This window comes from Gasterosteus aculeatus, chromosome 10 (assembly GCF_964276395.1).
Source record: "Gasterosteus aculeatus chromosome 10, fGasAcu3.hap1.1, whole genome shotgun sequence".
NCBI classification, from domain to species: Eukaryota; Metazoa; Chordata; class Actinopteri; order Perciformes; family Gasterosteidae; genus Gasterosteus; species Gasterosteus aculeatus.
The window spans coordinates 6,879,565-6,895,695 of NC_135697.1; the positions used below are offsets into that span (position 1 = coordinate 6,879,565).

General features: G+C 46.7%; 1 protein-coding gene across 4 annotated transcripts in view; it reads left to right on the forward strand.

The window, feature by feature from the left end:
• Positions 1-16,131, forward strand: part of ash1l (ash1 (absent, small, or homeotic)-like (Drosophila)) — a 28,585-nt gene that overhangs the window by 5,018 nt on the left and 7,436 nt on the right. For all 4 annotated transcript variants that reach the window (XM_040187796.2, XM_040187797.2, XM_040187795.2 and 1 more), the window contains exons 4-18: positions 698-5,051; positions 8,558-9,248; positions 9,435-9,608; positions 9,702-9,796; positions 10,235-10,308; positions 10,477-10,522; positions 10,709-10,817; positions 10,901-11,107; positions 11,233-11,379; positions 13,709-13,817; positions 13,966-14,115; positions 14,599-14,666; positions 14,946-15,112; positions 15,315-15,467; positions 15,638-15,692. In XM_040187796.2, the coding sequence (XP_040043730.2) occupies positions 698-5,051; positions 8,558-9,248; positions 9,435-9,608; positions 9,702-9,796; positions 10,235-10,308; positions 10,477-10,522; positions 10,709-10,817; positions 10,901-11,107; positions 11,233-11,379; positions 13,709-13,817; positions 13,966-14,115; positions 14,599-14,666; positions 14,946-15,112; positions 15,315-15,467; positions 15,638-15,692 (6,599 nt within the window). The remainder of the gene's footprint in view (positions 1-697; positions 5,052-8,557; positions 9,249-9,434; positions 9,609-9,701; positions 9,797-10,234; positions 10,309-10,476; positions 10,523-10,708; positions 10,818-10,900; positions 11,108-11,232; positions 11,380-13,708; positions 13,818-13,965; positions 14,116-14,598; positions 14,667-14,945; positions 15,113-15,314; positions 15,468-15,637; positions 15,693-16,131) is intronic.

Sequence of the window (16,131 nt, forward strand, 5' to 3'; positions counted from 1 at the left end):
CATGTTCACTGTATTATATCTATTTCCAGGACAGACTTGTGAACATTTAGCTTACTTCCTTAAAATGTTATTAGTCTGTCGTCAGTAAGGCAGCGTTAAAGTTTACCGCTTTAATGACCATGTTATTGCACAAATAAAGAGGAGGACATAAATTGTTCGTTAGTTCTCTTTTCTCTGTTGGCCGCTTGCTATTCATCACGCACCGCCCCAATAATCTCCCTTCGTCTGTGTCATCTGTCCTCTGTTCTTCTATCTCTGCACGGCCGTGTCTTCTCCACCACATGACCCCTCTGTAGCGCTCCCTTTCTGTCCCCAAACTGACCCTGATAAGTGTTATTGAGCTGAGTCTATCTTCACCCCCGGGCATGGCCGTAAAGCAGTAGACCAACAATCTTATCAATGAATTGCTTTTTGTAAAAGGGAATATCAACCTAATTCTGATGGTAGTTTGTATGTCTAGCTCAGGCAGGATAGATGCGATAGCTTCAGTAGCACCATAGCTTTTGTCATATTTCTGTCAGGTTTATCATAGGATAGCAGCTTATGACTTAAGTTAAACTCACGTTCATGCAATTAGAGGAAATACACGTTACATTGTATTTCTTAAATGTAATAAATAGATAATTACTCCTCACTAATCAGCCATAATTGACATGCCGACCATTATTAACTTGGTATCTCGTTCTTTGTTTTCCAGGGTTCACCAAAGATTGATTGCAAGTCTGATCTGAAGCCAGACACAAAAGCAGCCACCACCACAGCTGAGAGACCCCTTAACCTTCACCGCCCTATACCAGACAGCAAAATGCATCCATCTGGGAAGAAAACCCCGACTCCACAGCCCAACGTTCGAACATCTTCACCTTCTCCACCGCTACCGTCAACAAAGGAACCCAACTTCGAAGCTCTTAAACCTCTTCAATACATCTACAGCACTGAAAGTCAGAGAGACAAGGACAAGAGTGTTCAAAATTGGGTGGCACCCAAGATCACTGAGAAATTAGCTCAACTCATAGCGACTTGCCCACCCTCAAAGACCCCTAAGCCAGCCAAACATACAAAGATCGACCCTGCTCCTCCTCTCCCAAACTCAGGCTTTATGGCCCCGACAGCCAAGCAACGAGACAGGGCTATGGCCAATAGGAACACATATTCAAGAATGGTACACCTTTCTCCACCACCTCCGGTGTCGCGACCGCCTGGTCGGCCTTATGGTTCTAGGAACAAAGACAGTGTATTGGAAAATTCACCTTCTCTGACACCACTAAGGCAGGAGGACATAGAAGGCGATGATAAAGCCAGTAGCAGCAGAAGCAGCAGCAGCAGCAGCAGCGATAACGGCGACAGCAATAACTGCCCGTCAGCCATGTCAAAGGAATGCAGCAACGACAACGGTAGCATTTCTAAGCCTCAGTCACGTCCAGGTCACTGTCTACCATACAACACGTCCTTACCATCCTGTCCCATTTCATCCTCTTCCACCAACTCGGCTGAGCTGAGGACAGTGAGCGCAGTGACTCACCTGGGCTTCCCTGCTCCCTCACAAGCACACCATGCACGAGAGAGTCCTTCCTTGGCAGAGGAGAGCATTGTAAATAAGAGGGAGCAGGACAGTGACTGCCAGAGAGACTTAACCAAGTGCCCTCCTATGACAGGATCTGGAAAATCAGAAGGGAAAGACAAGGGGGCGAATAATCAGTCACTGCGAATCGAGAGGGTGAAAAGCTCTAGTCCCAGTAAGCGCAGTCCTAATCGCGATAGCAACCGTTCCGGTCGGACAAGCAGCCCCGCTGAGCATGTAAGACAAAGGGCTTCTCCTTCATCGGAGCCAGATGATGATGATGGTCCACTAACACCTCTGAGAGATGATTCTCCTGATTCATCCATAGACTCTCCAGCTGAACAGGACAGCAAACCCCTAAAAAAACGTAGGGGAAGGAAACCCCGCTGGAGCCGTATTATGAACAAGACGCATGGTCAAAGAGTAGGCATGGACAGTCCATTCGACCAGAGAAAAACCATCTTGCCTTTATCGTCAAGCTTGGAAACCCTGTCTCCACCGGTTAAGAGACCGGTTGGCAGGCCTCCAAACCCAAATAAGGTCAAACCAAATCCTATGTCACAAAATCCAGGATCTCAGCTCTTCCCACCCCAGCCTAGGAAAAGGGGAAGGCCGAAGTCTATAATGCCACGGCTTGACGGTCCGGCCCGTGGGTGCCTTCCTAACAAGCTGGTTCCCTCCAAGGTCTTTTCATCTTTACTGAAGTCTAAAGAAGAGCAGGACCCCCCTGTGCTTCACCCTGAGGTGGACCTAAACCCCCCTAAACCTATGCCTAGAAAACGCGGACGCCCAAAGCGGCTTCCTCCTACCTTACCCCAAGAGGGTCAGCCTCCTACGTTGGCTCCCGAGGCAGGGGACATGGGAGACAAACGGTTCCGTACCAAAGGAAATGGGCAGCTTATCATGAAAACTATTATAGGCAAGATCAATAAGATGAAAAGCATGAGACGGAAGCGTATTCTCAGTCAAATATTGTTAGGCCCAAGACCAGAAGACACCCCGAAATGCACCACCAGTGGGGTGGTTGGCTCTGTGGAAGCTGCAACCCAATCGCTGTCGTCTTTGGCGGCTTCATTTGGTGGAAAACTAGGGCCACAGATTAATGTCAGTAAAAAGGGCACAATATACATGGGTAAAAGACGAGGCCGCAAACCCAAGTCCGCGTCTAATTCAACAACACCCCCACCAGAACCTTTCCTGTCTCCAAACACCACATCCCCTCTCCATCACCATCAGTCGCATCAACATCACCAGCTCTCCTCGTCAGAGGTCTTTCCCTCCCCGTCCCTCTCACAGTCCAGCGGAGGCCACAGTCCAATCAGCGATGCCAGCTTTGTGGAGCCAGGCTCAGTCCACTTTGCAGGTCACTCTCACTATTCTAACCCCCACCACGCCCACAGCACGTTCTCCTTTCCTCCCCCAACCTTTTCCGCCCCCAATCCTCGCAACCCTGGATCATTATCCATGGCCACAGCAGCTTCCCAGAAAAAGTCATCTTACCGTGGGTACCAGCACGACCACCATTACAGGCAGCACTATCATTATCATAGGCTTTCACCTTCTAGGCCACTTCATCCCACCTCCCCTGCTCCTCTCAGTGAGCTTAAAGAGGCCACTCCGTCACCAGTCAGTGAGTCACACAGTGAGGAGACCGTGCCCAGTGACAGTGGTATAGGAACAGACAATAACAGCACATCTGACCGCGGTGAGAAAGCTGGTGGCTTGGGCGTAATCGGGATGCCAACTGGAATGGGTGGTGGACTATTAATGCCTGGCGTAATTGGTTCAGCTCTGGGACCAGGGGTGGGCCTTAATTCCAGAGGCCGGCGACGTCACTCCGCCGTGCTTATGGAGCATCCCTCACCCGCTCCTTCACCCCAGGGGGCAAGGTCATCACCAGATCCAAGGAGACCTCACCCAGCAGCTCCCGCCTCTTCCTTAATAGGACATAAGGACAAACATAAGCACAAGTGCAAACGGCGCACTCACGGGTGCCCCGGCTATGACAAGCTAAAGAGACAGAAGAGGAAACGCAAGAAGAAGTTCCTGCAGCTGCGCTCGCGGCGGCATGACCCAGACTTTCTTGCTGAGCTAGAAGAGATTGTTGTAAGACTGAGTGAAATACGGATAACACATCGTACCACTGGGCACCGGCTTGGCAGCGGGATAGGCATAGCGCCAGGAACGAGTAGAGTGACAGGAGTGGGGAGCAGAGCCGGCGGGGGCATAGGAAGCCCAGGTGGCCCTCCTCCACATCATTATGTCCACAGAGATCTCCTGCCTACAATCTTCAGGGTAAACTTCGGCAGCTTCTACTCCCATCCGGCATACTCCTGCGACCCTTTGCACTATGTTCGTAAACCAGACATGAAGAAAAAACGGGGCCGGCCTCCTAAACTGAGGGAGTCCATGTCTGAGGTTCCTTTTGTACCTGGACTTGGATTTCCACTCTCCAGCGGAGGCTTCTACCACCCCTCCTACGCCGTTCCCTACTCCTCTGGGCCCCTCGGTTTGGGCTATTACAGGGGCTACCCCCCAGCTAGCGCTCTGTATCCCCACCCACACCACCAGTCACCCCACACGGCTCCATCACACCACTCTCACCACTCACCGTCGTTCCCCCCTCCTCCCCCCACATCCTACATGCATCATCACCACCCTTCACATCTCCTGCTGAACCCCTCTAAATTTCACAAGAAAAAACACAAGCTACTCCGGCAGGATTACCTCGGAGGCGGACGGTCTCCTGTCCTGTATCCCCCCATGTCCTCGGAGCTTTCCTTCAACTGGCACCACAAACACAAACACAGGCACAAACACAGAGAGCGCTGTTCTGAGGATGACAGAGAGGAAGCGGCAAGAGCAGGATCGGCCAGCCGGGCAAGTACAGGGGCTTCTGAGAGTGGACCATCAGGGAAAGGAGAGCGAGTTGGCAGCTTAGGAATGGCAGAGTCCTTACAACGATGCCGCTTCGGGCGAGATGCCGCCAGCACCAGTGCCGGCAAGTCAACTGCTTCCACTTCTGCCAACTCCCCTTCATCTTCCTCCTCATCTGCAGAAAGGTACAAGCGCAAAGAAAGCTCCATGTCCTGTCTGGGCCCCTCGAGGCTCGCACTGGGTAACGGCTCGAAAGGCCACCAGCCAGTAGAGTCTTGGTTCAGGATGGGCAGCTCGAAGGCCAGCTACTCTAAGCTTTCCCGGAGCCATGTGGCACCTGGACAAGGTCCCTTCTCAGATGGACGGGCCGAAGACCCAGCTGGCTGCTCAGACAGCGAGGATGAGGAGCCTCTCAGTCCCACGGAGGATGTGGAACCCGGAGCCCATGATTCTCCAAACCGTACAAATCTGTTTGCCTCTGCTCTCACCCGCACTACGCTGAAAGGGGGCAAAAACAGAAAAACTGAAGCGGTCACCGAGAGCTCCGCCTTCTCCCGCATTGACCGGCCGATAAGGAAGGATCGTTCAACATCGGCAGAGAGGAGAGAGTTGGGTAAGTTGATTTTGACTGAGGAATCTCTATGAATGTGTTCCCTTAAGCAGAGGCTCCACTAAAACTGACAGAGAAAAGATATGCATAGAAACAGTAGAGCTATTTCTCATCAGTAGTTCTTGGGCGGTCAGGTCACTGCATTAAGTCCCATATTTTTCCTCTAGCCTTATATGCCTTTGAGTTTGATAAGCTATTCAGCACAGAAAATCTTTTGACCCAAATTAAATTTGACATTGTCAGAGGTTAGTGAAGTCAATTGTGCCCCAAATTCTGATTCCCCAAAATGGTTTTGTGTATGCAGTTGTATCAGGAATCCTGTGACTGAACATGATTGGCTGATATCTGATGAGTTTTTTTGGCTTGGCACATCTATAGTGAAACTGGCACAGCGTGTAATCCATTAGATCCAGCCCTGGTTCCAGAACCATGTATTTGGGCAATAACCGTTATAGACATTGCCATTCGGAACAGCAAGTGTGCTCTCAAAGCTTGCATGATCTCTGCTCAATAAAGCCTGTGTAATTCCTGAAAATCTCTCACAGGAAGTTGGTTAGTGATTACAACTGGAATCATCCATACCTCAGTCATGGTTTGATCAAACAACACAAGAAGAAATTCTGTGCGGTCTCTGAATCCCTATCCGCTGTCTCCCTTCTGTACAAAGAAAACACTGAGTGGAATAGGCTACTTACATTTTAGTGGGGGGAAAAACCTTGAAAGAAGGTGACATCGCCTGTCAGACATTTTCTGGCATTCGGTCGCTCTTACTAGTGTTCATGGACTTGGCAAAAAAAAAAAAGTGGCAGTTGGCCACAGTTGATACGGCATTCCTTCCAGAGCAAAAGGGGTGGAGTGTTTTGTTAACATGCTATATTTAGTGGACATTTCCCACAAAATGTGAGGCCTAGTCTTATCCTTCAGTACACCCAGCACCTGGGCTGAGCTAATGTTATAGTATGCAAGACCCTGCACCGCAGCAATGGCCTTCAGAGGGTCTGACTGAATGCCCCCTGACAAAGACTGATGTGCTTATGTAGGTTTATGCGTTTGTCTGCGTGTTAACTAGTGAGAGATGAAGCACAATAGTGTAGTTCGAAGTCGCGGTAGGATAATCCTGGATTAGAGCTCAGGACCCGGGGTCACCCAGCGGTCGCAGACTGTTAAAGCAGAGGAGGCAAAGGGTGAGGAGCGGGCTGGCACGCTAGGCGGGTGGGGAGGGATGGACCCATAGTGACGAAAGGTTTGAGAGTCACGCTGTAAAGGACTGTGAGGGAGACCAAGAATACGATGTAGCTTCAAAAAGCATGTGTGAATAAGTATGTATGCATACAAATGTTCAGCTTCTAAGTGAATGCCCAATTAAAATAAGAAAGATGATTTGTTTGTGCCAACCAGCTTTAAATGAGCCTTGTTCTTTCTGGTCTTTCTGTATGTCATGCCAAGCTGTTCACACAACACAGGTGAATCGGACACTGGTGATGCAAAGCTTAAAACTGCTGTGCTGAGCAAGTTAATTGGTCATTCAACTTTGAATCTTAGCCGGTGGCCTGGGTCACGAGTAGGATCCCTGATCTGATCCCTGAGTTTTGGGTTTGAGGGTCGCTGGACATGTAACAAGCCTCTTTCACTGATCCCAGACTCGTGTCTGACACACAGAAGGTGTGGATGGATATATACCAGTAGTGCAACTATTATAGTACTAGGGCTGCAACTAACGATTAATTGGTCGACTATTTCGTTGATTAAGCAATGAATCGGCTTTAAAAAACAGCATTACAAACGTTAATATCTGCAAATTCAAATTGCAAAAATACTCCAGAAAGTACAGGTTGCTCCTTGAAAAATACAAATAAGAAAATGTAACAGGATTTGTTTTAATGTCAGAACTTGTTCTCTATACTAAACTCACAGACGCACACACTCAAACACACCCCCATGTTCACTTGTTATCATTAAATTATTACCATCACTGTAGTGCAAGTTAAGTAAACGTATACACCCCATCTACAGCTAAAGTACAGCTAAAAAACAACCAAGTGCTATGAGATGAATTTAAAATGACATTTGTAAATAAATGCATTGGAGGGTTCTTATTTAGCCACGCTGGTTTAATGGATCACCGTGTGTCTCCCTTTACAGGCATAACATGAACTACCGTATAACCCACAGTATGTGCTAGACTACTAGACTACCGTATATGACCCCATTAAAAAGTGCAACACACACAAATATATATGTCAACAATAACCGATATGGGACAAAGCACGAAATATATACAAGAAAACGGATTGAAATATGAATCGTCCAAAAGATGCGAGTAAATAAAAACGTGTCTTAGTCTTGCTAACTGCTTTACTGCTGTTATTAGCGAGCTAAAGCTATATTGGTCAACTGGATGACGAGTAAACAGCAGCAGCAGAGCTTTCTGGGGGTTCCTTACGTTCCTCACTTCAAAACGGGACAATGTGGTGCTCCCGTGCCAGGTTACGTCGACTTTTCATATTTTGCCATTGACACACTTTCAAGGCTTTTTTTTTTCATTTCATTTTTGCTCCGCGCGCATCTGCGCAACTCATTGAGTGACGTAATAATCGTGTGACACAACGAATCGATAATGAAATTCGTCGCCAACGCTTTTAATAATCAAATTTTAGCGATTTCACCGATTCGTTGTTGCAGCCCTACATAGTACAAATATTTAAATATATATCATTTTTTCTTAATACAATTTTGTTCTTAAAACATCAAGGCCCAAAACAAGCTTTCTTTTTACTACTTTTCTCAAGAATTATTGTCCATCCATCCATCCATTGTCAAACCGCTTATCCTGCACACAGGGTCGCGGGGGGGCTGGAGTCCATCCCAGCCAACTTCGGGCGATAGACAGGGTACACCCTGGATTGGTCGCCAGCCAATCGCAGGGCAACACAGAGACACACAACCAATCACACTCACATTCACACATCTACGGGCAATTTAAAGTCCCTAATTAACCTAATCCCCAGAGCATGTCTTTGGACTGTGGGAGGAAGCCGGAGAACCCGGAGAGAACCCACGCAGACACGGGGAGAAGAATTATTGTAAACATCCAATATTCATTTTAAATTAGCTGACAGCCAAAAGATATCTTTGATTTTGCAGTTGTGGCAGAAAAGGTGGTCACAGTTCCTCAGAGAGCGATGAGTCCGAGACTAAATTAAAAAAAAGAAATGTAGAAGTATACTGGGATGAAAGGTTTTTTTAAGGTCAGGCGAGGAAAGCGGGAAGGGTGAGGGAAATAATGTTTATGGTAAAAAAGACAAGAAGAGGGGAGAGGAACATCTGTAAAAATCTTGTATTGTCAACGTATGGGGAAGTAGGAAGGGGAAAGGGGAGGAAGACGTACTGTAGGTAAGATATGAGTTTAGGAATAATGTTAATGAGGAAAAAGACATTTAAAGAATGAAGATGAAGCCATTGTGCTTTCATACTGTAGCAGTATTCAGTTTCTCTTTTTCTTGGACTAGGGTCGTCATCGGGTATCCAGACGAGAGGCGTTGCCCTCTCACCCCCTGAAGGGCCTGACGTACCCATGCACCACCGGCAGCAGCACCATCACCTCCAACCCTCCATGTTCCACTCCCATGGCTCCGCTTCCTCCTCCTGCCTCTCCCCCTCACAGGACTGTTGCCTGGATGCCTCCCCGCCCCACCATTCCCATCGGGCACAGCCATCAAAACACAGCCTGCACCACGTCAACAAAATCCTGCGGGCCAAGAAGCTCCAGCGGCAGGCACGCACAGGAAACAACGTGGTGAAGAAGAGGGGCCCCGGCCGTCCTAGGAAACACCCGTTACCCTCCCCGCCACCCTCCCCGCCACAATCGCCGCCGCCGGCGGTTGAGCTGAACCAGGTCCGGCACAGGGACAGAGTGACGGAACGGCCGGTGGGGGGCAGAGGCTGGGAGGGGGACACTGTTACGGATGCCATTGAGGCGGTAGTCCAGGGCCAACGTCGAAAAAGTCAAAAGAGGAAGCAGTGGGCCGGAGATGAGGAAGAAGAAGAAGAGGAGGACGAGGATGAGGAGGACGGGGAGGTAGAGGAAACTGAGGAGCGATTGCCAGACAGAGAGGAGAACCTGGGCAGCTTGGCTGCAAGGGCCAGAGCTGGGACAGGAAGAAGCTGGCTTACCCAGGACGAGCTCCAGCAGTTTCGTGGGTAAGCAAATCGTCCCCACACCGTTGCACATTAACCTTCATGCTTCCTCTATACGGCCTCAGCTGTGGTTCACTGGTACCGATTTATGCTGAGTGTTCATGTTAGGATTCTATTTGATGCTGGCATGAAAAGGAACGATATGAAATCCGGTCCTCACTAGAAACCAAGTCATGGTTCTCTTTCTAGCGCAATGGAAAGCAAGCCAGACGGCCAATGCTCCCCTGACCGCCCAACCACCGCGCCCCCGGAACAAGCTCCGCCCATGCCTGTGATTCCCCAACGGGAGAAGAGACCAGCCAGACCTCCGAAGAAAAAATTTCAGAAGGCGGGACTTTACTCTAATGTGTACAAGACCGAAGAGTGAGTTGCAAAGAAATATTAAGCTCCTGATATGGACATTTTCTTTTTTTAAACCGCTGTTACATTTGACCATTTCTATACCCCACCTTGTAGCCCCCGGAGTCAGCTTCTGCAGCTAAAGAAAGAGAAGCTTGAATACATACCTGGTGAACATGAGTTTGGATTGTTTCCGTCTCCCATACATGTTGGTGAGTCTCAAATTGGATCCCTTCTTTTTGATCCACCCGCTGTTTATAAAACACAGGATTATATATACTTTCATCCAGTGGTTTAAAGCTAATCTAAGTTATTTATGTGTTAAAAGGTTTGACCATGTCAGGCATGTTTTTATATGCAGAGGTTTTACATTTGCTCGTAATTTTGATTAGTTTGATTAGTTTTGCTGAACAGAAGCCACAACCGCTCTTTTTACTTCAGCCCATGTTTTCATTAAAACTCTCTAGATTACTCGGCAAACCGCTCCAGGGATAAACTAGCTGTAGTAGATGAAAAACACTTGAAATGTTTTATCAAGAGCTCACTTACTTGATATGTAAAAGTGTATGTGAAATCTGAATATGTCCCAAGATGGCTTCCCTCTTCTCGTACGTTTCAGTTTAATTTTCTGCCCTGCTTTGTTTTTTCAGGAAAGTACCTGAGACAGAAGCGCATTGATTTCCAGTTGCCTTACGACATCTTGTGGCTGTGGAAACATGATCAGGTGATTAACCTTGTTGAGGACCAAGTGGTTTTTAGGGTTTTCCCATGCTCGCTGGGAATCATATTGACAGCTTGTTTCAAAAGGGACGGGCCAGTGAAGCTCCACATAAGTATGTGTTTCCGCCTTTTAAATGCCTTCATATCTACCATTGTATTTGGTGTGTTTCAGCTCTACAAGAGGCCGGATGTCCCCCTTTATAAAAAGATCAGATCAAGTGAGTATTCTGCCAGTGTAATCTGGAGCGTGATCAATTTATGTACACGTATTTCCGTGTTGTACGACTGTGGTTTGGTTTTGCTTGTTGCACTGTTTGCAAAACAGGACTTAAAAATGCTTGATGTTTCCACTGCGGGTCACACTTGAGAGTGTCAATAACTGTGAATCCCCGGTTGCGTTACAGATGTCTATGTGGATGTGAAGCCTCTCTCTGGTTATGAAACGACTACTTGCAGCTGCAAACAGCGTGAAGACTCAACTGAAAAAGGCTGCCTGGACGAATGTCTGAACAGGTAACGACAAAACTTGGAATGGCAACTTTTGAAAAGTTTCCCCATTAGGTTTCCCAGATTTTTTACATTGCCTATTTCCCCAGGATGAGTTATGCAGAGTGCTCTCCCAGCACCTGTCCATCTGGTGACCAGTGTGACAACCAGCACATCCAGAGACACGACTGGGTCCAGTGTCTGGAGCGGTTCCGTGCCGAGGGCAAGGGCTGGGGCATCCGCACCAAGGAGACCCTTCGTTCCGGACAGTTTATCATCGAGTACCTGGGAGAAGTGGTTAGCGAACAGGAGTTCAGGTGAGACTGTCGAATCACTTAGTACACGTTGATTGAGAAAATGTTTTTGCTCACACAGAATATGACATGGAAGTGAATGAAGCTCTCTTTTAATCATCCCCTCCCTCTCTTCTGCCATACTTCAGGAGCCGTATGATGGAGCAGTACTTCGCCCACAGTGGCCAATACTGTCTGAACCTGGATAGCGGCATGGTGATTGACAGCTACAGAATGGGCAATGAGGCACGCTTCATAAACCACAGCTGTGAACCCAACTGTGAAATGCAGAAGTGGTGAGTGGCTGCCATGGCAGCTTTAGCTTTAGCTTTAGTTCTTACCTAATGTTCTTGTTGTTATTTGTTTTTTTCATCAAAGCACAGATTTGGCTAAACCCCTTGGAGGCACAAGCATGAGCATTTGCAACAAGTTGTTAAGGACGGATAATTGAGCCTGGCGGCTGTAAACTGCTTTAGTTTAACTGGTGACAGAAAAAAAAGAGTTATTCCCTTTCTTGTTTAAAGTATTTATCAGAAAAAACAAATGGAAATGAGGCAGTCAATCAGTTAATCTGATTTACTAATGGATTTCCACTTTAATAAATGGTTTCATACCAAACGTAACAATTGTTAGGTTGGTTGGCTTAGCTGAATTTAACTGGCCACACCATCGTTATTGTCCAGGTATAATGTGGGTCAACATGTACCTTGTGTTTAGCTCCTGCTAGCTAGCTTCTGAGTCAGCATTTGCAAACAAGCAAGTAAAACTCTGTTTTGTTTTGACTGATGTGACAATGTGCGAAATAATCCCTGTTACCGGTTTCTCCTTTTAAATCTCATACAATATATCCAGCTACTACATGTGTCAAAACTTAAAATATTGTAAATTAAGCATTGTTTAAATCCCTGCTTATTATCTTGCTGTCTTCTTCCCGATCTGTCTTTGCACAACTCATCATATCGCGGCACGCTACCACCACCTATATGTCCATTTGTATATGCTTGTGTGTTCTTGTGTGCATGCACAAAACAACAAATTGAACACAGACCAACACAGAGTAGCTCTGTGGCTTCAAGAGAGGTCTAAACCTCCACAGGGAGCCTTTAAGAACTGCCCAGTGCACCAGCAGTCACAGCGTATTAAGGAGACTGCATCGCTGTGAGAGGAAAGTGGGAGAAGCTGATTGGAAAATGTTGCAGCTTGATAATTCAGTATCCGGTTTCCTAAATGCTTTCGTCACTTACGCTTAACAAACTGGAAAATACTAGCCTATTACCTTAATAGTTTCAGTTGATTGCTTTCTGCTTGTACGTCTGAGGATTTGGAGGAGCTGAGGTAATGTCTTTCTCACTGTTGAGAGTGTGGTGAAGGAAACCAAAAGAAGGGAAAGACTGGAGCCGAACAGGCCACTAAAAGCCATGAAAGGGTTTTCATTAGAAGTCGCCACGCGTTACTGTCAAATACTGCATTCTAATGCATCCATGTAATGAAAGTCTTATTATATTAAGTCTTGCTATATTTTGAAGTTGTCTGAAGATTCGTGGATTTATCTCAGTTGAACCACATGTTAAGAAGCCCCAGGGCACGCTGCTTTTGTTTTGGTGCACTTTATTGTAAACGAGAAAGCTCTGCTTTGTAACCCTAACCGTATTATTGTGGTGGTTTGGTAGTAATCTCATGAGATCACCTCAGTCGGTCCCCCCAGCATGGCTATTGGGGACCTGGCTGAGCAGGCCTCTGAGTCTCAGTGAGGACCTTCTCTGTGTGAGAGCCACTTGGATTTGTCTTTAAGATGTTGTTTATGCTAAATCGGAAACATGTGACAGAGCAGTTTAGAGGGATAGTGGACATCGAACAACGTGTGTGTGTGTGTGTGTGTGTGTGTGTGTGTGTGTGTGTGTGAGTGTGTTTATGTGTGTGTGTGTGTGTGTGTGTGTGTGTGTGTGTGTGTGTGTGTGTTTTAGAGTGGCTGTGCTGAAATAAAAGACTCCACAGGGATGCAGGATTTTTTTAGCACAAAGCCTGACGAGTCATCCATCTTGTCACAGAAGAGAGATTACATGGAGCCTTTGATACAGCTGTAGTGCCTGAAGACAATGCGCTGAACCAGCTTTTTACCCCTATAGAAGGAATAAATTATCAAGTGGCGGGCAAACAGAATAGTGTGCTGTATTCTTGGAAGAATGGTGAAACGACGGAGCACAGCTTGGGTTTGAGGAAGGGGGAAATGGGGAGGACATACGTGTTGAGCTGTTCGGTGGGGTCTCACTTCTTCTCTTTTTCTCATGGATTTAAAATACCTTATTTGAACTATCATTCTAACAGGGCTAGTTTAATGTTGTTTTAAGTTAATATAGAAACCTGACTTCAAACTTCAAAAGCTTGACCTGAGAATAATACAATTACATTTGCTGTGTATTTTTGAAGTAACATTAAAAGGACTATTTGAATTTCTTCTTTTATGACAAAAACACAGTTTCACTAAACAATCTTTTCCTAATAGCCTACTTCCCTTCCCTGTCCTTTAACTTCAATTTGTCAGATTTACAGTTCTCTGTGTGCTCTGTGAGAAAAACTCTCCCATACTCTACAACTAACAACTTACTGAATTTTTCTCTCTCTTAGGTCCGTGAACGGCGTTTACAGAATTGGTCTCTTTGCTCTCAAGGACATCAACAGCGGCATTGAGCTCACTTATGACTACAACTTCCACTCCTTCAACACAGAAGAACAGGTGACTCACCAGTGACCCACTCTTTGTATGCTCCATGTTTAGAATCATCATCGCTGCTTCTTTTATTTTGCCTCCGCCTCTTTCTCACGTGATACGAACGAATGCTTTTCTATCTTCTGTTTTAACTATCTTTTCTTTCACCTTGCAGCAAGCGTGCAAGTGTGGCTCGGAGAGCTGCCGGGGCATCATCGGAGGGAAGAGCCAGCGTATCAACGGCCTGCCCGGGAAGACCGGAGGGACACGGCGGCTGGGTCGACTCAAGGAGAAGAGGAAGTCCAAGCACCAGCTCAAGAAACGAGTGAGTGTAATGTACTTTAATAAATGGTTATCTTTCCACCCATACTTAAGATCTACAATACTAGAGGATTCTTCTTAAGAATGACAAATTAGTCTGTAAACGTGTTCTTTTTCTTACCTGCCCAAATAGATACCTATATTACAGTTTGTTTCTCGGCTTATAAAGTAATTTATATTGTCATACCATTATAACCATTGCCTGGCTTTAAAACGTGTGTTATTACACGTGTCTTATTAGATATCAGGTGCAGTGCCTATGTAGGTCATGGATGTGTATGCGTCTCAGAGGAACACTGAGTGGGACACGAGGCGTAAGAAATGGGTAGTCTTTGAGTTAAGGCTGCATGGAATGACCTAAAATGAACAGCGTATGGTGGACATCCAACATGCCTTCTGCAGAATGCATTGTAGTTTTAAGGATGAATCTTTGGAAGAATCTGCCAAATTCTGATTGAATTTTTAATACATCCGTCTCTTTCTTCAGGAGGAAGAGTCAAGTGACAGCAACAAGTTTTATCCTCATCTCATGAAGCCGATGTCCAACAGAGAGAGGTGAACAAACACACACACACACACAGTACATCACAGTAACAGAAGTACACAACAAAATTAGACTGTTCTAATTTACTGGAAATTATATTCAGTAGCTAACGCTTCATTTCGTCAGAGTAAAATATGTGTTAGGATATGACTATTTAAATATTTCAGTGTAAAATCTGTTTCACGTAACAGAATGACGAAGCGTTATCAGGATTTTGAGTGTGAATGTATGTTAGCACTCACAGGCACATGCCATCCTCACACTTTGCTCCGCTCTTCCTCAATCATCAGGAACTTTGTGCTGAAGCACAGAGTGTTTCTCCTGAGGAACTGGGAGAAGATGAGGGAGAAACAGGAGCTGCTGAAGAGAGAGGGGGAGCGAGAGAGGGACCCCGGCAGCTTGTCTTTGTACACGCGCTGGGGAGGAGTGATCCGTGACGATGGCAACATCAAGTCAGGTGAGCGAACAGGAAGTGGAGGCGTCAGGAGCACGTTACGATGGCACGTTTGACGTTACGTTTTATTTAGTGGCAGTTGGTGGATGTACGTTTTATATTTTTCTTCACGTTGCTGTAACCAACTTGCTGAAGCATATGTGATCTGAAAGGAGTGTGGAATCATGCAACAACTTCACCCCGATGCCCGTGCCTTGTTTTCCAGACGTGTTCCTGACGCAGTTCTCGGCGCTGCAGACGTCGCGGTCGGTGCGCACACGGAGACTGGCCGCCGCTGAGGAAAACACAGAAGTCACGCGCACTGCCCGCCTGGCACACATCTTTAAGGAGATCTGTGACATGATCACCAGCTACAAGGGTGAGAGTCAGCAGTCTATTAGATGTTCTCATTAGTATGACCTCTAGCTCTATCTGAGGTCCCATCAGTCCTCGTCTGTCGGCGCCTCTAATATCCGATGTCGACTCAATGATAAAGGCTCCCTGATTAACACATGATGACAGGATTGTTATTCTTCTGTGGTCCCTCAGATTCAGCCGGCCAGACACTTGCTGCTCCGCTGGTGAACCTTCCGTCCAGGAAGAGGTAAGAGTGTGCAAACCTGCATTTCATTCATGCCGGTTCATTCATAGTATTTTACTGTTTTTCAGAGAGCAGTGTTATGGTTTTATCTGGTCTAGTAGTGTAAAACACCCACACAGTTTTATCTCGTGTCACACATTTCAGCCGTGACAGCCTGTGCTTTGATTCTTTCCAGTATTGGTAGTAAACACGGTGCGTCAAAACAATAACAACTGATGAATTTATTTTGACTATGTGGGACAAAATACAGCACTGTCGCCTCACAGCAAGAAGGTCCTGGGTTCGACTCTGCCCAGTGGCCTTTCTGTGTGGAGTCTGCATGTTCTCCCCGTGTCTGTCCGGGTTCTCCGGCTTCCTCCCACAGTCCAAAGACATGCTCTGGGGATCAGGTTGATTGGTGACTCTAAATTGCCCGTAGGTGTGTGAATGTGAGTGTGAATGG